The following is a 27,302-nucleotide window of genomic DNA, read 5'->3' on the forward strand; positions in this document are numbered from 1 at the left end:
ACCGGGGGGAAGGAAGCGTCTGACAGACACCCCCTTTAATGTATGGAGCCCCTGCTGGAGTCTAGTCAGTTTGGTCAGTTTTGTTGCTGCATGCCTGAAGAGCAGCTAAAGTGTCAGTTTCAGTTTCAGTTTAGTGTCAGCTAAATATGTCAGTTTCGTCTAGTCACTAGACGAAACTGACATATTAACAGTTTAGAGAAACAGGGCTCCGCGATCTACTCATTTTGCCTTGCGATCTACCGGTAGATCGCGATCCACCTATTGAGCACCCCGATCTAGATGGAAGTGACTTGATCCTGTTAGAAATCATGTGATTGTGTCACATACTCTGGAACTGCCAGTCAGCGCAGCAAGGCTACCAGCACAATCGCTTGCTGCCATGTGTACTAGCCAGTGGCCAAACCAGCATCTGCTGGTGAAAGTTAAGGTGGCATTGAGTGCAGGTGGTGGAAGTAACAGGAATGGGAGTGGGAGGTATGGGGGAGTTTCTGGACAGGATAGGAGTGGGAAGGGAGGCAGAGCAAGGGAAGGAGAGGGTGTCTTTGGTGCCAAGAGTGTGTGGTCAAATCCTATCCCTTTCTGCTGCTTTAATGTGCCTCGGTCCCATGCCAGCAAAGCAGAAGTCTAGATAAACAGCATCTTTCATTTTAGAACTAATCCAGTTGTAATTCCTGGACTATTTTCACTCCATCAACTTGACAGATAACTTGTGCATTGTGAACGTTGTGATAATGTAGACCAAAACAGATTCATGCTGCAATATTGTTTGGTCCTGCCATTGTGTAGAAGACATTAAAGTTTGAAGACTAGTGAAAACTTTGTACATCGGAGCAACTTTATAATATTATGTCTACAGAAATTTTTAGTTTTCAAGGCAGAGAGCTATCTAATGCAACTTTCTCAATGTTTTTGAATTAGTTTGGTAAAGTATCCAAAAACATTATATTGAATTACTGATTTCAAGTGTGCAGGTCAAAATAATATATAATAAAGAAATATGCTGCATGTCAAGCTTAAGTAGTTCTCAGCTAGTCTTCCTGTAAATGCCTGTCTCAGGAAGTGAGATCTTGCAAGTAGTCTACATTGGTCTTACAAAACATATTTTGGAGCTAAACATGAGAATTTATACGTCAGTGTCCAAAAGCAGTTATCTTTGCCAGCCATTGATCTCTAAAAAGAAAAGATTTATTTTGTTTCATACATCATAAGAGATTGAAGCACATTTGAACACTGTATGCTGCTATGTATGGAAGGACACAATATAAAAAAGATGGAAAGGTTTGTTTGCCTGGCTCAGGCTCAACCTTGATCTTCTGGGAGAGTTGTTTTGATGCTCAAGGTCTGATTTCGGTCTTTGGGGGATAGGGAGAGAGGCAATGTCACCCCACTGCAACTACAGTAACAGTAAAGCAAGACTTCTGGACAACTGTGCTTTTGTTCCCAGGGCTTATCACTAGTAAGTACAATTTAAATTTGGAGGAAATTTTTTTTCCTGGTTAGACTAAAAGAAACTTGAGTCAGACGATCGTCCTAAACTTGTGTAACTGGTGAGTGCAGTTGGATCTTCATTTCTGAATAATTTAAGGGTGATAATATACCTATGTTATCTGATGTAGCAGTTCAGGCAAATAAAGACATCTATGTGGTTTATTAGATTTGGATTTTGGATGAATAGAATTGGGCTTATCCCATAAATCTGGAAAGACACTGAAAACCTTGTCTGCAAGGTTTTACAAGCAGACATAAACTAAAATAAGAAAGGGTCTTGTGGCACATTAAAGACTAACAAATGTTTTAAAGAATAAGCTTTCATGGACTACAGTCCATTTCATCAGATGCTTGGAGTGAAAGTCTCAGCAGGCAGGTAATTTATACATCGTACAACCCAGCAGAGTGAAGAGGAAATGCAACAAAACTGGTCTTGTAAACTATTACTGCAAGCAAACTCTCAAGAACAGCAGGGAATGCTGAGTGAAAAAAGTTGATAGAGTCCCAACCACCCTGATTGCTTCCAATTACTGTGAAGATACAAGGTTTCAAAATAAGTACCATAGGAAAATAGAGGGGGGATGTTTTTGCTGCTGAATGCTTTGAGGCAAAGATGATGTCTTGTAGTTCTTACAAGGCGGACAACATTTTTTTCTCTGGATTTCAGGAAGCCACTAAAATTCTGGAACTGACTTTGAATTACAATGTGACCAAGGGCCCAATCCTATTATCCTCAGCACCGGCGGTAGATGCATATTGCCAGCTCTGGGTGTCGCAAACATGCTGTGAAGCCCATTTGCAACACCAGTGCTGGTCATCTGCACTGGGAGAAAGAGGGCACCGAGTCACCGGCAGTGCAACTTTTCGGGGTGGGGGAAGGCAGTCTGTTGCAGGGGAAGACGGGATGGGGGAGTGACTGACCCCAGTGGGTTGGGACTGGCACAGACCTCCTCTACTGGATCCTTTCCCCTTTGCAAAGCCCAATGTGGGGCTTCTCAAGTCTGTACTGGCAAAATAACTGGCACAGGCTCGAGTAGCCCCATTGTGGAGCCTGGGGCTGTGCTTGGAGTATGAGGACTGAAAGTCTCCATCCCCCGATGAGACCTCTGGTGGCATCCCTGATGTCACTGGATACAATGTAGCCATTTAGGTGCCGCTGCATTGGCAGCACGGGGGAGCTTAGGACTAGGCTCCTAGTTATTCTATGGTGGTCTTGGTTTATATGTCTTCACTCAAAAGTGTTCAGCCAATAAAGCCGTGGAGCTATTGATGACTACAATTCTGCATACCTTGTCCTTGGAGTATTCCAAGATACAGAAAGCTTTGGAAGCAGAAAAAAGATGGTTGTGGTTTACTCTGTATTATTGTATACTTTCCACTCCTTGAACAGTGAGAAGTTCTAGGGACAGCACTACCCACCTTTTGGCTTTCTTTGCAGGAGATATATCTTTATAATATTTGGTTTGTATACAAACGCATGATGAGCTTAAGGTGGGGATAAGCAGCATGCAGTCCTGACAGGCAACAAAAATACCCTATTTCATACCAGATCCTGAGAGGGACACCTGTGTAGTCTAATGTTGTCAATCTGGATTTGAACTGTAGTAAATACTCCCCTTGTGCTGCTTTCCCACAAAAATCTTACTCCCTGCACCAGTTTTCATATTCCAGGTTCTCAAATGTAGACAATCTAATGGGCATACTTTGCAAATCGTGGGAAGTGGGGAGAAAGATAAGTAGCTACACATTTCTATTCAAAATTGCCCCCTTCCAGTGCCTTTTCCTGCAAAATGGCCTGAAGACAGTTTGTAACATTAGTGTATAGCTGAGCCCACAAAAGGCTAAATCAAAACTCCAGAAAGTAGTCTGAGGCTGCAATGCTCAGGGAAGCCTCTCTCAGCCATGATGATCACTGGGTGATGTCGATCCTGGCACAGGATTTTTCTGAGGGAAAAAGGTAAGAGGAAAAAGTTTGCCGCCTGGACCCGTTCGGGCTGATAAATCCTTGTGTTTTTGCCAGGTTTTTAAATCTGCCTTTCAGCAGTTAGTCTTGTTCTTAGTATTAGCACTTTAAAAACATTCATATGATTTGCTTTTTGTCAATGTTCCACTGGGGCAAAAACCCAAACTTTTTCTCACAACTTTTTCTCACAAAAACCCTTGACTTCCGATGAGCGGCCTTTCCTCAAATGAGGAGGCTGGTTAGAAGGAGGTTGAAAGGGAAGGTAAAAAGAGTCCAACCTCTCCAGAGTGCATGGAGGCTGCTTAAAACAACAGTAATAGAGGCCCAGCAGAAGTGTATACCGCAAAGGAAGAAGGGCTTAACTAACTCCAGGAGGGTGACCGCATGGCTAACCAGCCAAGTTAGAGAGGCCGTAAAGGGCAAGGAAGCTTCCTTCTGTAAATGGAAGTCTTGTCCTAATGAGGAGAATAAAATGGAACATAAACTGTGGCAAAAGAAATGTAAGAAGGCGATACGGGAGGCCAAGAGAGACTATGAGGAACACATGGCCAGCAGCATTAAAGGGAATAATAAAAGCATTAAAGGGAATAATAAAAGCTTCTTCAAATATGTTAGAAGCAGGAAACCCGCCAGAGAAGTGGTTGGCCCTCTGGATGGTGAGGGAGGGAAAGGGGAGATAAAAGGAGACTTAGAGATGGCAGAGAAATTAAATGAGTTCTTTGCATCTGTCTTCACGGCAGAAGACCTCGGGCAGATACCGCTGCCTGAATGGCTCCTCCTGACCAAGGAATTAAGTCAGATAGAGGTTAAAAGAGAAGATGTTTCAGACCTCATTGATAAATTAAAGATCAATAAGTCACTGGGCCCTGATGGCATCCACCCAAGAGTTATTAAGAAATTGAAGAATGAAGTTGCTGATCTCTTGACTAAAATATGCAACTTGTCCCTCAAAACGGCCACGGTGCCAGAGAATTGGAAAACAGCAAATGTCACACCGATCTTTAAAAAGGGAAAGAGGGGGGACCCGGGAAACTATAGGCCGGTCAGCCTAACATCCATTCCGGGTAAGATGGTGGAATGCCTCATCAAAGATAGGATCTCAAAACACATAGACAAACAAGCCTTGCTGAGGGAGTATCAGCATGGCTTCTGTAAGGGTAAGTCTTGCCTCACAAACCTTTTAGAATTCTTTGAAAAGGTCAACAGGCATGTGGATGCGGGAGAACCCATGGACATTATATAGCTGGACTTTCAGAAGGCGTTCAACACGGTCCCTCACCAAAGGCTACTGAAAAAACTCCATAGTCAGGGAATTAGAGGGCAGGTCCTCACCTGATCCAATGGAAGTGGGTATTCTGGTCCCTTCTCCAGAAAATGATTTATTTTACAGGAATTTTTTTTGGGGGGGGGGCAGGGGGGGAGATTGTGAGTTGCTATTCCAGTGGGCCTGGGGGTTTTGTTTGCTCTGCCTGAGCCATAATTTGGTAATCCATTCCCTTTTTCTGAACACTGTCTATTGCCCAGCTGTAGGGTCATTTGGGAACTTGTTTTACCTAATGTTTATCTTGTTCACTCCTACCTAATGTGTTGTGAATCTTGCTTGTTTGGTCCCTGAAGAACAAACAAGTTATTCAAAGTTTGTTGGAAACAGTTTTTGGCTGAGAAAGGTTAATACAATTTCAATTTTGCATGGGTGTCATTTCCAAAAAAATTACTCTCGTGTATCTCTAATATAGTGGTTTTCACGCATTTAGCACCGGGACCCACTTTTTAGGATGAGCATCTGTCAGGACCCACCGGAAGTGATGCCATGACCAGAAGTGACATCATCAAGCAGGGAAATTTTTAACAATCCTAGGCTACAATCCTACCCACACTTACCCAGCAGTAAGTCCCACTGACTGTCATTGTTAAAAGCATATACGTAGTAGCCTGCTAAAAGTACAGATCTATCACATTTCCCCAAATGTAGTCACATACCATGGCAGCATCAAGTCTAATATGTTAAAAATAAAATATTGAAATGAGTGGGGACCCACCTGAAATTGGCTCGTGATCCACCTAGTGGCTCCTGACCACAGTTTGAGAAATACTGCTCTAATATATGTTGTGTTTTGCTTGATGCTGAATTAGAAAATGTCCTTCCCAGCTTGTTCTGGCCTGTTCTGGATGGGTTTTGGCTAAGAAGGGATTAATAAAAGCATTCAATTGGAACAGTTGTAGGTATAAAATATTGTTTGCAAGTGTCTCTTACCACATGCTGCAGTTTGCTGCATTTCTTTCATTCATTAATAGCCATTTTTATCTGTTCCATTGTGTTCTGTTCTGGCTTTTAAACCATCCCTCTTGCTATTGCTAGAAGTGTTTTTCTGTTTGTTTGTTATGATTGAAAACACAAAACACCACCATTTTGTGTTTAAAATATCCAAATAAAAACAAAAACACAACAAAACACAAACACACATTTTGGTGTTTAAGATATTTTTCAGAAATTAAAATTCTAACAGGAAAAGCAGAAACAATACTGTGGCTACGTCTGTTGACACTACATCACCTATATCACCCACCTAGTACACTTTAAAAGTTTTTAATAAAAATGATAACTTCGAATAAAAACACATAACACTGCTTTCTGCCTTTCACATCATGAAATCTGTGAGAAAATAAAACCATTTTCAAACACCCCTAGGTTTTGCTATACAGCACTGTTTCTCAAACTGTGGATTGGGACCCACTAGGTGGGTTGCAAGCCAGTTTCAGGTGGGTCCCCGTTCAGTTCAATATTTTATTTTTAGTATGTCAGACTTGATGCCAACGTTGTATGTGACTGTCTTTGGGAAGATCTATACTTTTAAGAGGCTGCAACATATATGCTTTTAACAATAATAGCAATGGTGTAAGTTTGGATAGGATTGCAGCACAGGATTGTTAAAAAATTTTCGTGCTTGATGTCACTTCCAGCCATGACATCACTCCTAGGTTAATGACATCACTTTCAGTGGGTTCTGACAGATTATCATTCTAAAAAGTGGGTCCTGGGTTATAAAGTTTGAGAACCACTACTATACAGTGTATTTCAATAAAGCGGTCTTGCAGTCCTCCTCATTTTACACTATTGTGTCAGTAGGATTTTCAACCATTACATGAGCACCTTTCAATAACATACTGGGATCATGCAGCCTTGCAAACCGTGTCATATAACAAACTTACATATATAACAGCTTGCTTGAAATTGTATGCTTGTTGTGTAGCATGGATAGAGCCCCCCCCCCCCCATGAGAGGGGGGTAAAGTAGATAATTTGTACCTGGGCCCATGGTTAAAAGGGGAGCCCAGGAGCCAAAGGAGGGGGCCCAGAAATTTCCTGAGATCTTATATTTTCTGATTTCACCCAGACTCGCTGCCCGAATGGGATGCTGGGGGCGTTACCATGGCTGCGTGCCATATGTTCCAGGCTAAGGAATGCATAAGTGACACTCCATAACACAGTATCAAATCTGGGTGGAGACTGGCCTGCTACAGAAGCTTGTTGGCTTGTGAATCAGTATCATGAAGGAGTGTATGGGAGCTCAGGGACACAGCTGCGGGACTACAGCTCCTGCAGAATGACGTTTTGGTACATACAGGACACTTCCCATTCTTGTGTGAGCATAAATATGATGATGCTAATATTATGTAATGGTTTTCTATATTGAAAAGATTTTTAGAGAGACTTAGGAGTGTGTTTGATTTTTCACACTACTTATCTAGCTGCCAGCACCACCTTTCTCCATTGCCACCCTGCCCCCATTGTTTTGTTCCCCTCCCCCTTTGGGCAGTCGCCCCTCCAAATAAAACTTTGCACTCCCTGATAAAATTCCTCTCAGTCCCAGAGCGCAGAAACATTTCAAAAGAACATAAGAAAAGCCTGGCTGCATCAGGCCAAAAGCCTGCCTAGGCCATCCTCCTGTATCTCACAGTGGCCCACCAGATGCTTCACGGAGCACACAAGACAATAAGAGACCTGCATCCTGGTGCACACCCTTGCATCTGGCTTTCTGAGGTAGCCTGTCTCTAAAATCAGGGGTTTGCACATACCCATCACGGCTTGTAACCTGTGATGAACTTTTCCTCCACCAGTCTGTCCAATCCCCTTTTAAAGGCATCCAAGAACGATGCCATCACCACATCCTGTGGCAGGGAGTTCCACAGACTAATGACATGCTGGGTAAAGAAATTTTTTCTTTTGTCTGTCCTAACTCTCCCAACACTCAAGACTGGAAGGCAGAACGCTGCTCTGGTGCAGCAGGCTGGCTGATCTTCCCAATGCACCTTCTTACTGCCTCCTCTGAAAAAGATGCATTGGGTTCTATATCTTCTCAATTGCACAGACAGAAAGATGCGATGAGTCTTGCTGGGATGGAATTCCTCCCCCAAGCCTGAAGGGGGAGCCATAGGCGAAGTGGAGGCTGCTTCAGCCTGTGCAACCTGAGGCTGGTGTCTTGTAACCCTGCAGGACACAGAAAGAGAAACTAATAAGGGGAATCCCCTGAAGGCTTGCATAGAGAAGGTCTGCAACGTCAGTCCCTCCAACAGGGAGACCTGTGTTTTCTCAAGCTGCTGTGTAGGATCAACCCTTCATAGGATAAGGTGACAGGAGTTCCCTCTCCAGTTAGTCAATGCTGTTTTATTGATCTGTACAGCACCATTAGTGTGTATGGTGCTCTGCAAGGGGGAAAAGACAAGTCTCTACCTCCAAGGGGCTTGCAATCTAGCCTTTGGCTCAAGGGAGTCAACAGAGGGTAGGGAGGGGATGGAGTTGGGGGTAAATAAGGGAAAGCAGGTGTGTGATTGTTTGCTTTAGTTACCGTACATCCCAATCCTATTCATGTCTACTCAGAAGTCATTCACATTATGGTCAATGGGGCTTACTCCCAGGAAAGGGTGGATAGGATTGCAGCCTTAGGGCCCAATCCTAGCCAGTTTTCCATCTCCGGTGTAGCCACAATGCAGCACCATTGTAAGGGAACACATGTTCCCATACCTTAAGGCAGCCCCAGTGATTGCTCCTCAACCACAGGATGCAGCGCACACCCCACTGGCACAACTGTACCAGCACTGGAAAATGGGATAGATTGGGCCCTTACTTAGCTCAGTAAAGATACAGACTGGGGTCTGAGGACCCAATCGTATCCAATTTTCCAGTGCCAGTGTAGCCGTGCCAATGGGGCATGTGCTGCATCCTGTGGTTGGGGAGGGGGCAGTCACAGAGGCCTCTTCAAGGTATGGACGCATTTGCTCTCTTACCTCAAGGCTGCATTGTGGTTGCACCAGTGCTGGAAAGTTGGATAGGATTGGTTCCTGAGGCTGCAATCCTATCCACACTTTCCTGGGAGTAAGCCCCATTGACAAAAATGGGACTGACTTCTGAGTAGACATGCATCCGTTTGGGCTCTCAGGCAGGGTGCCAAAAACTTGGTAGAAATATCCCTCTTCAACAGGTTTTGCTGTCAGAGACTTTGAGTGATGTTAAAAGCCTGGTAGGGAAAAAAAGATTGTTGTCCATTGCTCAGCAATTTGTCAACTGTGTCACAGAGCTTGCACAGACAGTACAGAGAGCCTAAAACCCTCTGACTGCACCAGGACACTCTCCCAGCTGTGCCTCTGTTACAGGGCATTCAGGCCTACCAGCCAATAGCAATGTCCTGCTGTTCAACATTTGTCCTTTCCAAATGTCCTTTTCAATATTTGCCCTTCTCATTTTTTCCCTGGAGGATAAACGCTCCCCTCTCCGGCAGTGAAACACACACAATTTCCTGCTGAGCTTTTTGCAACAGGAAAAGCCGGCACTACCTCTTTTAAGAGAAGGCTGCTCTTTTCCATTCTGTTTGTACTGAGACAGGGAGTTGGGCCATTATAATTGCTGCCCTTTGCTGTCAAGGGAAGTATTTTGGTACTCTGCCTTCTGACCCCACCAAGGATCACATGGCAGAAAGAGACTGGGTGGGGAAAGGGTGAATTAGACCAAATAGCAAATCTTTCTGTGCCATAGACTTTGGGACCTATTGCACAACATCCAGCCCCTGACCTGTCTTTGTGGCAGACATTTCCACCATGTTAGTAATGTTTGTCAATTGTGACTTGGCTTAAGGAGGAAGGGTTTAGTAGTTTCTAAAATGAAGATTTTGATTGTGCATGATTGTGAAGAGAGTGGGTAGAAAGTTTTTCTTTCTCACAATACTAGAATCAGGGGTCATCCAATGAAACTGATTCCAATGAAACCCCCCCACCCCCACCCCACTTTCAATTCCTGGGTATTTGCTGCACAGTGCTGCATTGTGGCTGGAGCCTCTGGGACTTGTTAAATAGCACTGGGGGACAACAACAAGAATAGCTCGCTGTTGTTGCCTGAAGAGCCCCCCCCCCACTCCCAGGAAACCTCCCCATTGGGTGTGCAGCCAGGAAAGATAACTGTAAATGGGTCAAGAATGGTGGGCAAGAGTCAGCAGCCTCCACTGGTGCTGCAGGTGGTAGCATGAAGGAGGATTCGCATCTGTCTGCTGCCCGAACATAAGAAGAGCCCTGCTGGATCAGTCCAAAGGCCCATCTAGCCCAGCTTCCTGTCTCTCACAGTGTCCCACCAGATACCTTAGTAAGTACACAAGATAACAAGATATCTGCATCCTGTTGCCACTCCCTTGCATCTGCCATGTCAAAGACAACCTACTTCTAAAACCAGGAGGCTGCATGTACCCATCATGGCTTGTAACCTGTGTCAAACTTTTCCTCCAGATATCCTTCTAATCCCCTTTTAAAGATATCTATGCTAGACACTACCGCCATATCCTGTGGCAAGGAGTTCCACTTGCCACTCAATTTTAGTGAATATCTCCTGTTTCTGGTATTGTGCAAAAGGGAAAGAACATCCCTCTATCCACTCTATCCATCCCATGCATAATTTTATATGCCTCAAACATGTCCTCCTTCAGGTGCCTCGTCCCTCCTCCCTGGATACCATGGGGGGGGGGGTGTAAGCTGGCACACACATATGCTATCCAAAGCATTGGGGAGCATGTTGCTGGGTAGTCCTGCATGGTTTTTGCCCCAAAGCTGGAGCAACTGATATGTTTAAGGGCCATGTTGGGCATGGCTATAAATATGTAACATGGCCTGATGAGGAATTGGTTTGATTAACTAGCAGTGTGCTATTTTTAGTAGTGGGGAGGAACTTCCACTGACTTTCAGTGGAGATCTTTTCTCCACTAAAAATAGCCATGCTGAGGACCCCATGATGGGGGTCAAAACTCTGTTACAGCAGAATGCTCAAGCTCCCCTCCACTCTGTTGCATTTCACCATATTTTGCAGGGCAGGGATGCACAGTGCACTATTAATTAATAAAACAATAAATTGTTATATTATAATAATAATTAATAAATATACTAATTTGTAAATAATAAATATTATAATAAAACTCTTGTGTTTATTGGCATATCTATTGTGACCCTAAACCACCTTAATACTTGAGTTGCCCCCCCCCCCTTAAAGGTAGATGCAGTTTTAGGTGTCAGCCCATTAAGCTCTCACAACTGATTTAACTCTATAAATTGATTAAACTGAGGTTGAAAGTGATGTAAATGCACAATTCACAGGCTAATGTTAAAGCTTTTTACCCTTTGGGTAAAGTTATTTGATGGTTAGGAACGCCAAAAATTCCAACCAATTTTTGGCTTCTTGTGTCAGTTTTGCACACTCAGGGTCCGAGCCATGTCTATAGACCTAGGCACAGATGACTGTATGTTTGTTGATCCAGTTTGCACTTTCCTCTCAATGCTAGGGCAGGGGGTGAGGCCAGTGGATGTGTGGAGGTCCACGGGAAAGGGTCATGAGATGTGATCCCACATACCCTGCATATGCTCAGTGAAGGTATGAAGGTGAGAACAGCACCACTGATTTCCTTTGATTTGCAACTGTTGGTGCTTAAATTTCTAGTTTAATAATGTATAACTCTTTGCAGCTGTGAAGTCATTTTTAAGTTTTACAATTGAAAGGTTTCAAGTAAGCTCTCATCTGATAAATCAAACCAGTTGTGTGAGCATCAAAAAGAGTCTTAGTTTTAATTCCTCTGGCTAGCTGTATCATAATATTGTACTTGTGCTTTCATGGAACAATAGTGACATCTGATGGCAAGTCGGTTTAACTACAAATTTATTTTATTTTTCACATTTTTATATCACCCTTCTTCCAAGGAGATCAGGATGGTGTACATGATTCCCCCCTTCCTTTTGTCCTCACCACAACTCTGTGAGATAGTCAAGGCTTAGAGATAGTGACTGGCCCAAGGTCACCCAGGAAGCTTCATGACTGAGCAGGAACTTGAACCTGGATCTTCCAGATTGGGGTCTAGTACCAGAACCACTGCACCATCCTGGCTCTCACAATTACTTTTTGCTGTATGTACTTCCAAGTACATACTGAAGTACATACATGTATGTATGTTCCAAGTGCATGCATGCATGTAGTACATGTAAGTATGTATGTTCCAAGTACATACATGTATGTACTGAAGCAGGGCTGTGTTCTTGCGCCAACCTTGTTTGGGATTTTCTTCACTGTCCTGCTGAAGCATGCCTTTGAAACTACAACAGAAGGCATCTATCTGAAAGCTCTTCAACCTCTCCAGACTGATAGCAAAGTCCAAAGTCAAGCTGAAATGCCTTCGTGACTTCCTCTTTGCAGATGATGCAGCTGTCACTACCCACACTGCCAAAGATCTCCAGCAGCTCATGAATTGTTTTAGCAAGGCCTGCCAAGACTTTGGACTGACAATCAGCCTGAAGAAAACACAGGTTATGGTTCGGATGTGAACTCACCTCCCTGCATTGCAATCTCTGCGCATGAATTGGAGGTTGTCCATGACTTTGTGTACCTTGGCTCAACAATCTCCAACACTCTTTCTCTCGATACTGAGCTAAACAAATGCATCGGTAAAGCAGCTACCTTGTTTTCCAGATTCACAAAGAGAGTATGGTCCAACAAGAAGCTGACAGAACATACCAAGATCCAGGTCTACAGGGCTTGCATCTTGAGTACACTTCTGTCCTGCAGTGAGTCCTGGACTCTTCGCACACAACAGGAGAGGAAGCTGAATGCTTTCCATGTGCGCTGCCTCCGATGCATCCTTGGTATCACCTGGCAGGACAAAATTCCAAACAACATAGTCCTGGAACTTGCTGGAATCCCTAGCATGTATGCACTGCTGAAACAGAGACGCCTGTGTTTGCTTGGTCATGTCGTGAAAATGGACGATGGCCGGATCCCAAAGGATCTCTTTTATGGAGAACTTGTGCAGGGAAAGCGCCCTACGGGTAGACCGCAGCTGCAATACAAGGGTATTTGCAAGAGGGATCTAAAAGCCTTAGGATTGGACCTCAACAGATGGGAAACCTTGGCTTCTGAGCGTCCCGCTTGGAGGCAGGCTGTGCAACATGGCCTCTCCCAGTTTGAAGAGACACTTGGCCAACAGATTGAGGCAAGGAGGCAAAGAAGGAAGGCCCATAGCCAGGGAGACAGACCAGGGACAGACTGCACTTGCTCCCAACATGGAAGGGATTGTCACTTCTGAATCAGCCTTTTCAGCCACACTAGACGCTGTTCCAGAACCACCATTCAGAGCGCAATACCATAGTCTTCCGAGACCAGTGGCGTCACTACGGTTCATGTCACCTGGTGCAGGATGCCAGCGTGTCACCCCCATGCAGTGGTGGTGGGCGTGGTGATGTACCATCGCTCCGCCCCCACTGATTTTTTGGCTGTACCTTTTAATAGAACAAAGATAGAACACATTCTGCATGAAATTATGCATTGACTGATATATAACATGATGGTATTATTCTTCCAAATTATGATTTTAGTGACTTTGGTCACTAGTGGTGTCACCCCCCCCAAGGGTGTCAACTTACTAACACCTTATTGCAGCAGTTCTCAAACTTTTAGCACTGGGACCCACTTTTTAGAATGACAATCTGTCCAAGACCCACCAGAAGTGATGTCACGGTGGAAGTGACATCATCAGGCAAATTAAAATAAATAAGTATAAATAATTAAAGTAAAACAAATAATCAAATAAGCAGAAGCCAGCCCTGTTCCACCAAGTGAATTTCCTCTGTAGCCTGCCTGCAATAACACCCCCCCCCCTCCAAAATCAGTCAGGTTTTCAGCCCTATCCAGTGCTCAGTTCAGTTTAAGAATTTTTAAACCAGATCACTGTCAGGATCCACCTGGCTTTGCAAGTCTCAGAAAAGTTCACCTTATCAGCTGCAGCCTCTGTTTTGATCCTTTTTAGTGGGGGGGGGGGCTGCCTTCTGGAGCACTTGTTTAGCTGCAGGTGCATAGGATCAGGACCATTCTGGTAGCCTTGCACTCTCCTTCACCTGATCTTCCACACCAGCCAAGGCACGTTTGCTTACTTGTGAGTAAATGTGACCGTGAGGCTTAGTTTAGCTTCCCATAGGTCTCAATACATTCATCTGCTTGGAGGGAGGGACTTCCTTCTCAGGTGTTTTTGGGGGCTGCATTCTTTGGATCAGGACCATTCTGGTGTTGTTGGATTCCTCTCAGCCTGCCCTTTCCAACGGTCTAAGGCACATTTGCCTACTCGCGAGTAAATGCGCGATATGGCTCACTTTCACGTTCCATAGGGATCCATGCATTTTTTGTTCTCCGGTTTTTTGGCCATAACTTTTGATAGAAAGGAGATATTTCACTCAGGTTTTTTCCGCATCCAATGGTATATAACATGATGGTATTACTCCTAACCACCGCGATTTTAGTGTTTCACCCCCCTGGTGCGCATCACCCCCCTGTGCGCGTCACCCGGTGTGGCCCGCACCCCCTGCACCCCCTAGCAACGCCACTGTGGACCGAGACTGAAGGTGGCCAACAAAAAAAATGTACTTCCAAATGCAAATAAAGAATTGAAGACTCTCTTGCACTCTCTCTTTCACTCTGTGGGTAGATGTTTCCATTCTAGTGTTTAAAAAGTAGGGAGAGGACATCGCCTCCAATCATTAAAATACTAAGAGAAGGGATGGAGGAGGTTTAAACTGCAGAGAACTGTTCATGTGCAACAGTCCAAAATAGAAGGAGGAGGAGACTGGACCCAAGACACCTTTTATTTTTAGTGAGTAAGCTCTTCATTGTTGGTTACTCTGAGAGATGCCTATCCTGCTGAAAACTGGAAAAAAAACTCTAAGCCAGTGATTTTCAGCATTTTAATTCTCACAACACACTGACCTCTACGGTCTTCGCCTTGTGTGTTGTTTCTTCCAGAAGACTCTTCCAGGTTCTGTGGCTCTCTTTCTAGGGCAACTGTCTGTAGTAATGAATTGTCTGTCCCTCTTCCTATGCAGGCTCTTCCTCCAGCACACTGTATAATGTAGTGTTTATCTGCCACTTCAGGTTCTGCATTTTTTTGAAAATGGATGATAGTTTGGAAGAACGTTGTACTGCAGAAGGTCAGTCTGTACCAGGGGAAGTGGCAGAAGCAAGTGGCACTTGCACTAAAGAGAGTATTCTGGGGCAGAAACAACAGGTATGACTTCTAAGTACATATAGTATATTCATTAATATTCTTTTAAAGCTTTCATATTTTTCTAAAATGTTGCATTTAAGACATTGACATCACTGGCATAGTTAACCCATTTCTACCCAAGTTTGCATATATGGAACACAGACCAAATGGGTACACATGTGGGCCAGGCAGAAATGGATTAAGTCACCTGGTGCCAAAGGGCACAACCATTTTTTACACCCCCCTATACAACAAAATCAAATTTTATTAATTCCCTCACCCTCCAGGGAAGATAGTTTTTATGGAGGCATGTGAGGTGGACTTGGATGTACTCATTCAGTAGGACTCATGTACTCATTCAGTAGGACTAATCCCATAATTTTACCATTGCTCATCCAGTGTTTCTCTCCCATTCATTTTGCTACTGACTTTTCTGGGACAGAGAAAATTGAGAACTGTAAATCTAGTCTGTGCCATTGAAGATGTGTACCTTTTTATTTTAACAGGAGAAAGAGACTGTAGCTCTGAATTAGAATATGTGTTCCTAGCTCAAATCCTGGCATCTCTAGTTCAAGGATCATGGATACCAAAATACTAGGGCTTTTGAATCTCATATGTTAAAACTGGAGCATGGCCTGGAAAACTATGGAAGCCTGTGTGTGCTTATGCCACAGTGCCTTTTTTAGGGCAGAAGAAGAGTGTTCAGTATTAAGAACATAAGAACATAAGAACAGCCCCACTGGATCAGGCCATAGGCCCATCTAGTCCAGCTTCCTGTATCTCACAGCGGCCCACCAAATGCCCCAGGGAGCACACCAGATAACAAGAGACCTCATCCTGGTGCCCTCCCTTGCATCTGGCATTCTGACACAACCCATTTCTAAAATCAGGAGATTGCGCATACACATCATGGCTTATACCCCATAATGGATTTTTCCTCCAGAAACTTGTCCAATCCCCTTTTAAAGGCGTCTAGGCTAGACGCTAGCACCACATCCTGTGGCAAGGAGTTCCACAGACCGACCACACGCTGAGTAAAGAAGTATTTTCTTTTGTCTGTCCTAACCCGCCCAACACTCAGTTTTAGTGGTTGTCCCCTGGTTCTGGTATTATGTGAGAGTGTAAAGAGCATCTCCCTATCCACTCTGTCCATCCCCTGCATAATTTTGTATGTCTCAATCATGTCCCCCCTCAGGCGTCTCTTTTCTAGGCTGAAGAGGCCCAAACGCCGTAGTCTTTCCTCATAAGGAAGGTGCCCCAGCCCCGTAATCATCTTAGCCGCTCTCTTTTGCACCTTTTCCATTTCCACTATGTCTTTTTTGAGATGCGGTGACCAGAACTGGACACAATACTCCAGGTGTGGCCTTACCATAGATTTGTACAACGGCATTATAATACTAGCCGTTTTGTTCTCAATACCCTTCCTAATGATCCCAAGCATAGAATTGGCCTTCTTCACTGCCGCCGCACATTGGGTCGACACTTTCATCGACCTGTCCACCACTACCCCAAGATCTCTCTCCTGATCTGTCACAGACAGCTCAGAACCCATCAGCCTATATCTAAAGTTTTGATTTTTTGCCCCAATGTGCATGACTTTACACTTACTGACATTGAAGCACATCTGCCATTTTGCTGCCCATTCTGCCAGTCTGGAGAGATCCTTCTGGAGCTCCTCACAATCGCTTCTGGTCTTCACCACTCGGAAAAGTTTGGTGTCGTCTGCAAACTTAGCCACTTCACTGCTCAACCCTGTCTCCAGGTCATTTATGAAGAGGTTGAAAAGCACCAGTCCCAGGACAGATCCTTGGGGCACACCGCTTTTCACCTCTCTCCATTGTGAAAATTGCCCATTGACACCCACTCTCTGCTTCCTGGCCTCCAACCAGTTCTCAATCCATGAGAGGACCTGTCCTCTAATTCCCTGACTGTGGAGTTTTTTCAGTAGCCTTTGGTGAGGGACCGTGTCAAACGCCTTCTGAAAGTCCAGATATATCATGTCCACGGGTTCTCCCGCATCCACATGCCTGTTGACCTTTTCAAAGAATTCTGTGAGGTTTGTGAAGCAAGACTTACCCTTACAGAAGCCATGCTGACTCTCCCTCAGCAAGGCCTGTTCATCTATGTGTTTTGAGATCCTATCTTTGATGAGGCATTCCACCATCTTACCCGGTATGGATGTTAGGCTGACCGGCCTATAGTTTCCCGGGTCCCCCCTCTTTCCCTTTTTAAAGATAGGCGTGACATTTGCTATCCTCCAATTTTCTGGCACCGTGGCCATTTTGAGGGACAAGTTGCATACCTTAGTCAAGAGATCTGCAACTTCATTCTTCAATTCCTTAATAACTCTTGGGTGAATGCCATCAGGGCCGGGTGACTTATTGATCTTTAATTTATCAATGAAGTCTGAAACATCTTCTCTTTTAACCTCTATCTGACTTAACTCCTCGGTCAGGAGGGGCCGTTCGGGCAGCGGTATCTGCCCGAGGTCTTCTGCCGTGAAGACAGATGCAAAGAACTCATTTAATTTCTCTGCCATCTCTAAGTCTCCTTTTATCTCCCCTTTCCCTCCTTCACCATCCAGAGGGCCAACCGCTTTTTTGGAGGGTTTCCTGCTTCTAACATATTTGAAGAAGCTTTTATTATTCCCCTTAATGTTGCTGACCATGCGTTCCTCATAGTCTCGCTTGGCCTCCCATATCACCTTCTTACATTTCTTTTGCCACAGTTTATGTTCCTTTTTATTCTCCTCATTAGGGCAAGACTTCCATTTACAGAAGGAAGCTTCCTTGCCCTTCACAGCCTCTCTAACTTGGCTGGTTAGCCATGCGGGCACCCTCCTGGATTTAGTGGAACCCTTCTTTCTTTGCGGTATACACCTCTGCTGGGCCTCTATTACGGTTGTTTTAAGCAGCCTCCATGCACTCTGGAGAGATTGGACTCTTTTTACCCTCCCTTTCAACCTCCTTCTAACCAGCCTCCTCATTTGGGGGAAGTCTGCCTGTCGGAAGTCAAGGGTTTTTGTTAGAGATTTGCCTGGTATTCTTCCCCCAACGTGCACGTCAAAACGGATCGCAGCATGATTACTGTTCCCCAATGGCTCAGTAACGTTTACATCTCTAACCAGGTCCTGCATACTGCACAATATTAAATCCAGAGTCACCTGTCCTCTGGTGGGCTCCGTGACTAGCTGCTCTAAGCCACAGTCATTTAGCACGTCAAGAAATCCGGTTTCCTTATCATGACCAGAACACAAATTGACCCAGTCAATATGAGGATAATTGAAGTCCCCCATGATTACAACCCTGTCCTTCCTTGTCACCTCCCTGATCTGTTTCCTCATTTCAAGGTCCCCATCCGATTTCTGGTCTGGAGGACGATAGCACGCCCCCAGTATTACATCGCTGCACAAGCCTGGTAATTTAACCCACAGAGATTCTATGGTGGAGTCAGACCCACCTTCAATCTCTAGCAGCAATTGTTACCCTGCACATGCCCGATCTCGTCTGATCTCGGAAGCTAAGCAGGGTCAGGCCTGGTTAGTACTTGGATGGGAGACCACTTGGGAATACCGGGTGCTGTAGGCTTATACCATAGTCTTTCGAGACTGAAGGTTGCCAACCAACTTGCTGGATTCTATCCCTTCCTTAACATAAAGGGCCACCCCACCTCCAACACGCCCCTGCCTGTCCCTCCTGTAGAATTTATAGCCTGGGATTGCGGTATCCCACTGATTCTCTGCATTCCACCAGGTTTCCGTTATGCCCACTATGTCAATGTTTTCCCTTGTCACCAGACATTCCGGTTCTCCCACCTTTGCTCGTAGACTTCGGGCATTCGCATAAAAGCATTTGTACATGGAATGCCCCAGGATGGGCTGCTTATTCGCTCCTTTGTCCCCGCATCCTCTCATTGTGCCAAACCGTCTATCACATCCCATCACGCTACCTTTCCCAATTTCTTCTCCTACTCTGCCTTTGTCTTGTTGTTCTCTAACCTCCCCATCCTCATCCCATAGGGATGATTCTCACATGAGTCTCTGGATTGGCAGGCTTAGTATAGATTACAAGAACTTGGCCTTCTGCCTTTTCCTACTTTCAGCAGTATCTTTTGCCATCACCAGTACCCAATTTTTAATTCCAACAATAGATAGGTAGGTCTCAGGATTGAAAAACTCCCATCCCAGTTTTGGATTGGGTCATGGTTGCTCATAGCCCTGACACAGGTCTGGGGAAGGACTCCTGCTGGAGACCTATAGGGCTGCTATAGCATTCATTTGACTCATTTATAAGGTAGCTGCTTTACTTGTACCTTTCTGGAACTTCCAGTTTACTTTTAAAGTGCAAAAGAAGCATGGAAAACTCCTGCAAACATATTAGGAAGTCTCAGATGTCCCACATGCACACTGCACTTTTTCACAAGTATCTAGACTCAGGAGTCACCAGGCAGATTGATTCCCCCAACAAATTTATGTAGCATGTTAGGATGAAAATATACAAATTCTTTAGAAGTTATTGATCAGTACTTACCACAAGCTTTGGTGGCCATGCAATTGACTGATATGTACCATTTTGTATGTGCTGTTGATGGGGCAAGAAAGTGGATTATTCAAGCATATGCAAGTTGCAGGATTTAGTGCAGGGGTGCTCAAACTTTCAACTTTAGGGATGCTGGACCTTTAACAAGTGTATAGAAGAGAGAATTTCAGCAGGTGTAGCTTGTCATCTGTGGGATGACAAGTTGCACCTGCTGCAATTCTCTCTTCTATACACTTGTTAAAGGTCCAGCATCCCTAAAGTTGAAAGTTTGAGCACCCCTGATTTAGTGGGTTGTGTAAGAGAATGTGATGTGTTGAATTGTGTGCAGGTGCTACCCCCAAAACCAAGGAAACTGTGGTGGAGATAATCCCAATCAAACCTCTGATCCATCACACATGGCACTCAGATGCAAAACACTACAAGGCAATATGTTTGGGCGTTGTAGCAAATGGTTATAAAAATAAATTAATCCTGCCTCCAGTTTACATTTCAGGTTCATCACTGATGGGCGGGGCATTTCAAATTGCAACCATAAGAATGGTCATCTGAACACTCCGATATATCAAAGTTCCAAAATACATGAGCACTTCAAGATGTTCTAAAGTGGTCATATAATTTACACCCTTAATCAGCACTGAAAAGGACTTTGTCTACCCAGTACAGAAGAAGGGGGAGGCTGCTTGAAATCCTTCCATGTGGCAGATATTACTGCTGGATAAGCATGTTTGTGGACGCTGGTTTATCTCGCAAAATAGTTGAGTTTGATCATGTTACCACCAGTTCGATATACAAGAATGTAGATCACAAATATCAGGTTGTTTCAGTTTCAGTATTAAACTAATAAAGATAAGTGGAACTGACTTGTAATTTTTTAGGAACCTAACACAATATGACTTTATTCTCCATTTTCTACATTTTGATCTGTGCATAAATGCTAGTGTACAACTATTTCATTATTAATCCAAATCCAACCCTCTCATGCTTTCAAAAAAATCTCCTAAAAAAATTACCCTGAAATACTTTTCCTAGTGATTACAACGCTAGCTTTGGCTCACACATCTTAGTGCTTTCCATAGTGCTCTGCATGTTTTGCTTTTTTTCGCCAATGATTCTTTCTGTACCTTTTCCTTGCCTTCAGATTCTTCAGCCAGGCCAAGGGAATCAGTGGAAAAAGAAGATGGTAAGAGTGTGGGGAGAAGGGGAACATTTGAGAGTAGCAGAATTTGACTTGGAGCAGTTATGCTTGCATTGCAGGTCACTGAAGGCTGGGTTTATGCTATTGTCCATGAAAACAGTCCCAAACGTCCCTAGATACATACTGAGGGAGAGAAACTGAGTATGTGAGCCAGGCAATTGCAAAGTAAGTTACAATCCAGTCAAAAGTTCTTCTACCCAATCCTCATTGAATGAAATGGAGACTCCCGTGCATTTCAAGAAGACTTGCAAAACACCATCTTGATAGCATGTGCCTAGAGTGCACATCCATTCTTGTGATGTGGCAACTGGAAAATGCTGCAGTTGCAGGAATCACTGAGAAATCACTGTGGCTGCCTGGCTCATATAACATGAGGATATTGCTCACTGCTCATGTGGACTAAAGAAGTATGGCATGAACCAGACCTGTGTTTTTAACTCTACCTGTCTGTGGGCCTTCATCTTAAATGTAATTATATTGGAATAATACTATTTGTCAGTTTTCAGAAGTGTTGGAAATTATGCTGCATGCACTCCCCACGAGATATCCTAAGGCAGTGCTATAAAATTTAGAGCATAATCCTATGCTTGTCTACTCAGAAGTAAGTCCCCTGGTCTTTAGTGGGGCTTACTCTCAAGAAAGTGTGCATAGGAGTGCAGCCTTAGTTTTCTTTAGGTGAGAGCACATTGGTGGGTTACTATGTGTGTAATATTTGTTTCAATTACAGATACAGAAGTAGAGCAGGCACTACAGCAAGGAGGCTGATTTAGCATACTCTTTCTATTCTAGCTGCAAACTTTTTTTTTTTTGCTTGCTCTCTCTCCTCTTGTAATGTGTCACCTTCTCCAAACTCTGATGGGTACCTGATTTCAAAAGTTACGGAGCAATTCCAAGCCATCAGAGGACCATCAGGTCTCGTTGCTGAGAAATCGACCACCATCCCTATCTATTGGCCATCATTCAGTATTACAAATGTACCACATTTATTTCCTTTTGCACTATTCAGAGATTTTCAGTGTGTAACAACCATCTTAGAAAGTGTTTTTCAGGAGTGGAAAGGCTGAGAAAATATCTTTCAGAGGCTGTCTCAACAACGAGGGAACCTGAGGTTGAATTCTGAGGTCACAGAATTAGCTCAAATGATCCACTCCTTGGGTTCAACAGGGAACTGTCTAGTCTGCCTAGTATTAAAGCACTTGCAGCACAATCCTATGTCTACTCAGAATTGTGTCCTGTTGACTTACGTCAGTTAGATTTACTCCTAGGTAAGCATGTATAGAACTGCAGTGGTTGGTGACCTAGATGGATGGTATAGTCAATGATGAGGAACTTCACTTTTCTGCATTACTTGTACCCCCTGAACCTTCACCGCCCCTTTTTCTGGTGAAACCAATAAGGTTGGGATGAAACTGATAAGGTTGGGAGGAAAGTCTTACTAGTTTTACCACTGATGTATAATATTTTAAATACTTATTGTGTGTTTCACTGTTGATGCTCACAAATAGACTTGTGAAAAGGAAAAGAAAAAATCCTCATTTTTTCTTAAAATCCTAAAGAACAGCCATTTTCAACCACTGTGCCATGGCACATTGGTGTGCTGCGAGTGGTCCACAGGTGTGCCACAGGACTTTGGGGGAAGGTCCTTTATTAGTAGGGCCAATGGGGATGTGACTCCCCCCCCACAGCAGCATAGTATGCCTTGTCAATTGTCAAAAACCTGATGGTGTGCCTTGATAATTTTAGTGCCTTGTCAGTGTGCCATGAGATGATAAAAAGTTGAAAATTGCTGTCCTAGAACAAGAACAGCCATGATAGGGAAAGGGGTGAAAAAATGCTTGGAAGAGGACCATCAGTGAGCCCAGTGGCTTGATGTTGCCGGCTGCCTCTTCCATGTTGAGCAGCCCCACCTTTCCTTCCTCCATGCACCTGGCAGCCAAATGGAAGCCACCATTGCCACTTGCAGCAGGCAAGCTGTGGGAGTGGTTGAAGCTTGCAAGATGGATGGGGAAATCCCCTGCCTACTAGAAGATGGATATCCAACTTGTTTCATACAGAAGGCCAAAGTTAGCATTCATGGTGCCTGCTGAGAGCCAGAAGTGACATCATTAAGCCGAAAGTGACATCATTAAGTCAGTGATAAGTACTTTATTCTCACATAGAATAATTAGTGACAGATGACAGAAGAGAAAATGTGCAAATCTTGTTCATATTTTCAAGATATGAGAGAGCCCAATTATCACCCTGGGAGAACCCAATTATAAAATGGGGGACAGGTAAACAGCTTTCTAAGTAGTGTTGTGCTAACATGGCAGTCACAAAAATATATCATTTGTTCTCCTCTAGAAGTGCCCTTCTTTCTTCAGGCAAATTCTGGACTGGTGACTTAACATTTTACCTAGCTCACTCCTCTGCTATTAATGTGCTTCCTCAAATACAAGATTCCATTCAGGGTTATATTTCTAATGCAACACTTTCCTTGGGTAGCCAGATGGCTATGTTTCAAGTACACTTGGTTAAAGAAGCAATATGTGATGTGATGTTTAATGGGAAGTATCCCAAAGGTCAGGCCATTAGCCACTCCTTTTGCATGTTTCTGTTTCAATAATGATTTTGTTATCTCTTGTCAAGCAGATATAACTTTATCAGTGTAATTACTTGTTTGTTTGCTCATAGCAACAGATAGAACGGCAGCTGAAATGCCTGGCATTTCAAAATCCAGGACCATTGCTAGCAGACTTCAACCCTGAAACTCGGGAGCAGCAAAAGAAAGCCTGCATGTCAATGATAAGCCAGGATTGTTTTAATATTAAAAAGAAGTAAGATAGTGCATCCAATTTATTCTGTATTTTTAAGTTGGGTGTGTTTGTAGAAGACGATTAGAACTGAAATTGGAGTTGAAATTAAATCTAGGAAAGGTGGAGGGGGGACCCAAAGGGTGGATTATCAGCCTGTACTGGAAGGGCTTGTGCTCCCTATGAATACTCAGGCTTGCAGCTTGGAGGGAGGTTTTTGGATCCATTTTGCTCCTGGATATCTAGGTGGCAGCTTTAGCATGGACTGCCTGTGCTCCTTTCCTAGATCAGGTGACCTGGCTCTGTTTATCCATGTATTGGTTACATCAAACCTGGATTACTGTAGTGCTCCTTACTTGGGGCTACCTTTGAAGATCATTTGGAAACTTCAGTTCAGAATATTGTTGGAATGCTGATTAATACCAGCGGGTTTGCCTGTCTGCTCCACTGGCTGTGGGTTTGTTTCCTAGTACAATTAAAAGTGCTAGTTAATACCTTTTAAAGCCTTAAGAGTGCAATCCATTCTTAACCCTGGCACAAGTCCCTTAACCCTTGCAGGTGCCTTGCACTGGCTTGTGGTTGTCACAAACATGCCGAGAAGCACATTCATGCCACCATGGCAGTCAGGGAGGCTGGTGCAAGGATGCACGCCGGCCTCCCCATGCCAGATCCAGCCCCAGAAGAGATAATTTTGCACCAGTGGCAGGCCAGCAGCACATGGTTTTGAGGAGGGCATTCTGGGGGCATTCTGGGGTGGGGGAGGACGGACGGGCAGGTTGGTAGGTGGACCAGGCCCAGGAGGGGGTTGAGAGGCCAAATCCTAATCTTCCCAAGCAACCCAGCCTTACACTGGGCTGCTCAGATCTGCAGCAGTGATTTAGCTGGCACAGATCCAAGTAGCCTCATTGAGGTGGCTGGGGCATTACCTCTTACTCTGAGTTGCTCCAGATCTATCTCCAACCCTGCCTGTTCCTGCACAGGTTAGGATTGGGCTGCCCATGGCTTAGGACTACCGCATCTGAAGAATGGCCTCCCCTTTATGAAACTGCCTCTCCTTGAGGTCAGTCAAGGCTCTTCTGAAGGTACTGCTGCTGTCAGAAGTTTGGAGGTGGCACCCTCTGGGCAGTAGCTGTTCCATCTTGGTAGTGAACTGATGCTGAAGCAGAATTCTGTCGTATTCTGAAGCAAATGAAACTTTTTCCAATCAATTGTAGCATTTGGGATTTTGCTTTAGCTTAGTCTCATTAGGTTTTTTTTGTGTATGTTCCTTTTTTTGAGGTGTTTGGTTTTTTGGGAGGTAGTTGTATTGTGCAACATCTGTCTAGAGTTTGTTTAATGGTTGTGTCAGCTTTGTGTGTTTAACATTCATTGTAAGCCTCTTTGAAGCCTCCTATTGGAGTGGAAAGCAGGGGGATAGCAATATTTTAAATAACATAAATAATTGCTGTTCTGCTGAGTGCAGACAATGATATGCAATCCTGTACACATTTTCTTTGAAGTCTCACTGAATTCATTAGGACTTTGCTTCTTCAGTAACTGAGCTGTAGGACAGTCTGCCTTTGATTGCTGAATGAATGCTACACAACAGCTCATAAGCAAACCATGATGGTGACAACAACTGCCCTGTTGTTCATACATTTTTATTTACATATACAGCACATACGAGATAAATCTACCCTCCTTTACAGGCCTTAGTGGCCAGTGATAATACTCCGACATCTCAGCAGCCTTTGGTACTGTTTACTATCAATATTGCTTATTCATCTGAAGAACTTCTGTGACTGTTTTTCTCTCAGCCTTAAAAACAACAGCAATACAGCTTCTCAGGTTGCAAATTAAAGTGTAAGAGTGGCACAGGCGAAGAGGGGCTTCTTAACTTCCTCACTCTGCTTTCTGCTGAAAATACCCATCCCCGCTCCAATCTCCTGGTGCTTTCATCTTTTTTACAACCTCTTGCAAGGAAAATTTTGCAGAGAAAAATACTAAGAAGGATGGTAGGACTAGGTATGATGCGTAGTTCCATTCTCAGGGACCTGGTGTTTAGAACACCTTCTTCAACTTAGCATTGGCATAGCTAAGGCATCCGGCATCCAGGGTCACAAAAATTTTTAACGCCACCCCATAAGACATTGTTGTGCCCCAGCTGGACCTCAAAGGGCCTTCTGGAGGCCTTTGAAAGGTGCTTCCAGTTTTTGCCGAGACTCAGAAGACCTCTTCAAGATCTTTGACAGGTATTTCTGGTTTTCAGTGAAAATCGGAAGTACCTTTTGTAGGCCTCCAGAAGGCCCTCTGAGGCCCGGCGGAGATGCAACAAAGTTGTTTGAGGGGTGTCAAGCTAAGAGTAGCTTAAAACGTTGTTGTGCTCCCACCAAACCTCAGAGGGCCTTCTGGAGGCCTACATAAGACACTTCTGGTTTTCACTGAAAACCAGAAATACCTGACAGCAGCCTCCAGAAGGCTCTTTGAGGCCTGGCAGGGACACAACTTTTTAAGGCACCCTTGGTTAGACACCTTCAAAGGTGTGATACCCAGGGCTTTATACCTCCTTCCCACCAGTCCTGCTTTAGCTATGCCAGTGTAACATAGTATGAACCTGCTTGGCCTTTAAGATCATTCAGGGGACTCTGATAATAGGTCAAAAGTTTGGCTGGTGTTGATCTGGAGCAAGACAGTATCCCCACATCTCTGCTGCTGTTTCCAGGGGGGTTTGACTGTCTCCTTTCTGCACTATTTTTAGATAATGTCTCTGAACATAATTCTCTTCTGTAGAAGTGTTGATTTCACTGTGTAATTGGTCCTGGAGTATTCTTACCTTACTGCTCTGTTTTTATTCTTGCTGGTTTTATATAGGTTTTTATTGGTTTTAATTATTTTAAAGCTTGTATGCTGCCTTGATATGTTTTAAAGTGAAAGGCGAGAGATAATAAGGCAAATAAATAATTGGCTTGCAGCCTCGCCTGGGTCCCTGTTGAACCTCTGGCTTCTTCACTTTCTCCACATAAGGAAGTCTTGGGATATGTTGGGCAATGTTTTTTTGAAATGAATTCCCCTCTTTTCTTTGCTTCACACTCCCAAGATCCACTGAAGTTTTCTTTTTTATATTTTACAGAACTATGAAGAAGTACGACAAGCACGGCCAGCTGCTTTGCAGCAAAACAGATTTGTGTGACTGCCTGGACAAGAACTGCCTGGGCTGCTTCTACCCCTGCCCCAAGTGCAATTCCACCAAGTGTGGGCCACAGTGTCGTTGCAATAGGAAATGGATTTACGACCAGATCCAGACAGAGGGTGGTCAAAGTATTAGATTTCCATTCTGAGAAGCTTAGAAACCCAAGGTAGTATTTTAAGTTCAGCAAGTCATGACTAACTAAAGTTAGAATGCAGCCCTCTTGGTCAAAGCATAAGGTGTAATATTTATTTATTTATTTATTTATTTATTTGCCCACCCAGCGTTAAGGGTGTTTTTGAACTGTTTTCTCAATAATGTTTGAGAATGGGTGTTTTTTTACAATCGTTTCTGGATTCGTTTATGGGTCTGAAGCACTGACTAGACTACTGAAAGCCTTACTGGGACAGCGATTCTCTTTAATGGTGGAGGAAGAGTCACAAGCGCCTTCCACCCACTATGCATGGAACATAACATGTGAGATGCGTGAGTGCGCCTGTACCCCTTTTTCTTAAAAAAAAATAAAAATAAAAAAGTTTATTCAAATCAAACTTAGACCTATCCATGGCTTACCTGTTGCATTTTAGGAATGGTAAGGGAATCATGCATGAC

The 27,302-nt window shown here is 44.0% G+C and overlaps 1 protein-coding gene and 1 pseudogene across 1 annotated transcript; both read left to right on the forward strand.

Moving 5' to 3' along the window:
- Positions 1–8,004: 8,004 nt before the first annotated feature.
- Positions 8,005–27,155, forward strand: ARL14EPL (ADP ribosylation factor like GTPase 14 effector protein like). The gene is made up of 5 exons (XM_066618174.1): positions 8,005–8,079; positions 14,888–15,020; positions 20,676–20,717; positions 23,406–23,548; positions 26,634–27,155. The coding sequence occupies exons 2-5, from the start codon at positions 14,907–14,909 to the stop codon at positions 26,839–26,841; spliced, it is 507 nt and encodes a 168-aa protein (XP_066474271.1). The 5' UTR covers positions 8,005–8,079; positions 14,888–14,906; the 3' UTR covers positions 26,842–27,155.
- Positions 18,467–18,586, forward strand: LOC136643087 (5S ribosomal RNA; annotated as a pseudogene).
- Positions 27,156–27,302: the final 147 nt, after the last annotated feature.

This window comes from Tiliqua scincoides, chromosome 2 (assembly GCF_035046505.1).
Source record: "Tiliqua scincoides isolate rTilSci1 chromosome 2, rTilSci1.hap2, whole genome shotgun sequence".
Lineage (NCBI taxonomy): Eukaryota > Metazoa > Chordata > Lepidosauria > Squamata > Scincidae > Tiliqua > Tiliqua scincoides.

Excerpts from the sequence above, each read along its gene's own strand:
- ARL14EPL (XM_066618174.1), top strand. The coding sequence starts at position 14,907 with ATGGATGATAGTTTGGAAGAACGTTGTACTGCAGAAGGTCAGTCTGTA. Across the intron at positions 20,718-23,405 it reads ATCAGTGGAAAAAGAAGATG|CAACAGATAGAACGGCAGCT; the intron begins GTAAGAGTGTGG and ends GTTTGCTCATAG. Across the intron at positions 23,549-26,633 it reads TGTTTTAATATTAAAAAGAA|AACTATGAAGAAGTACGACA; the intron begins GTAAGATAGTGC and ends TATATTTTACAG.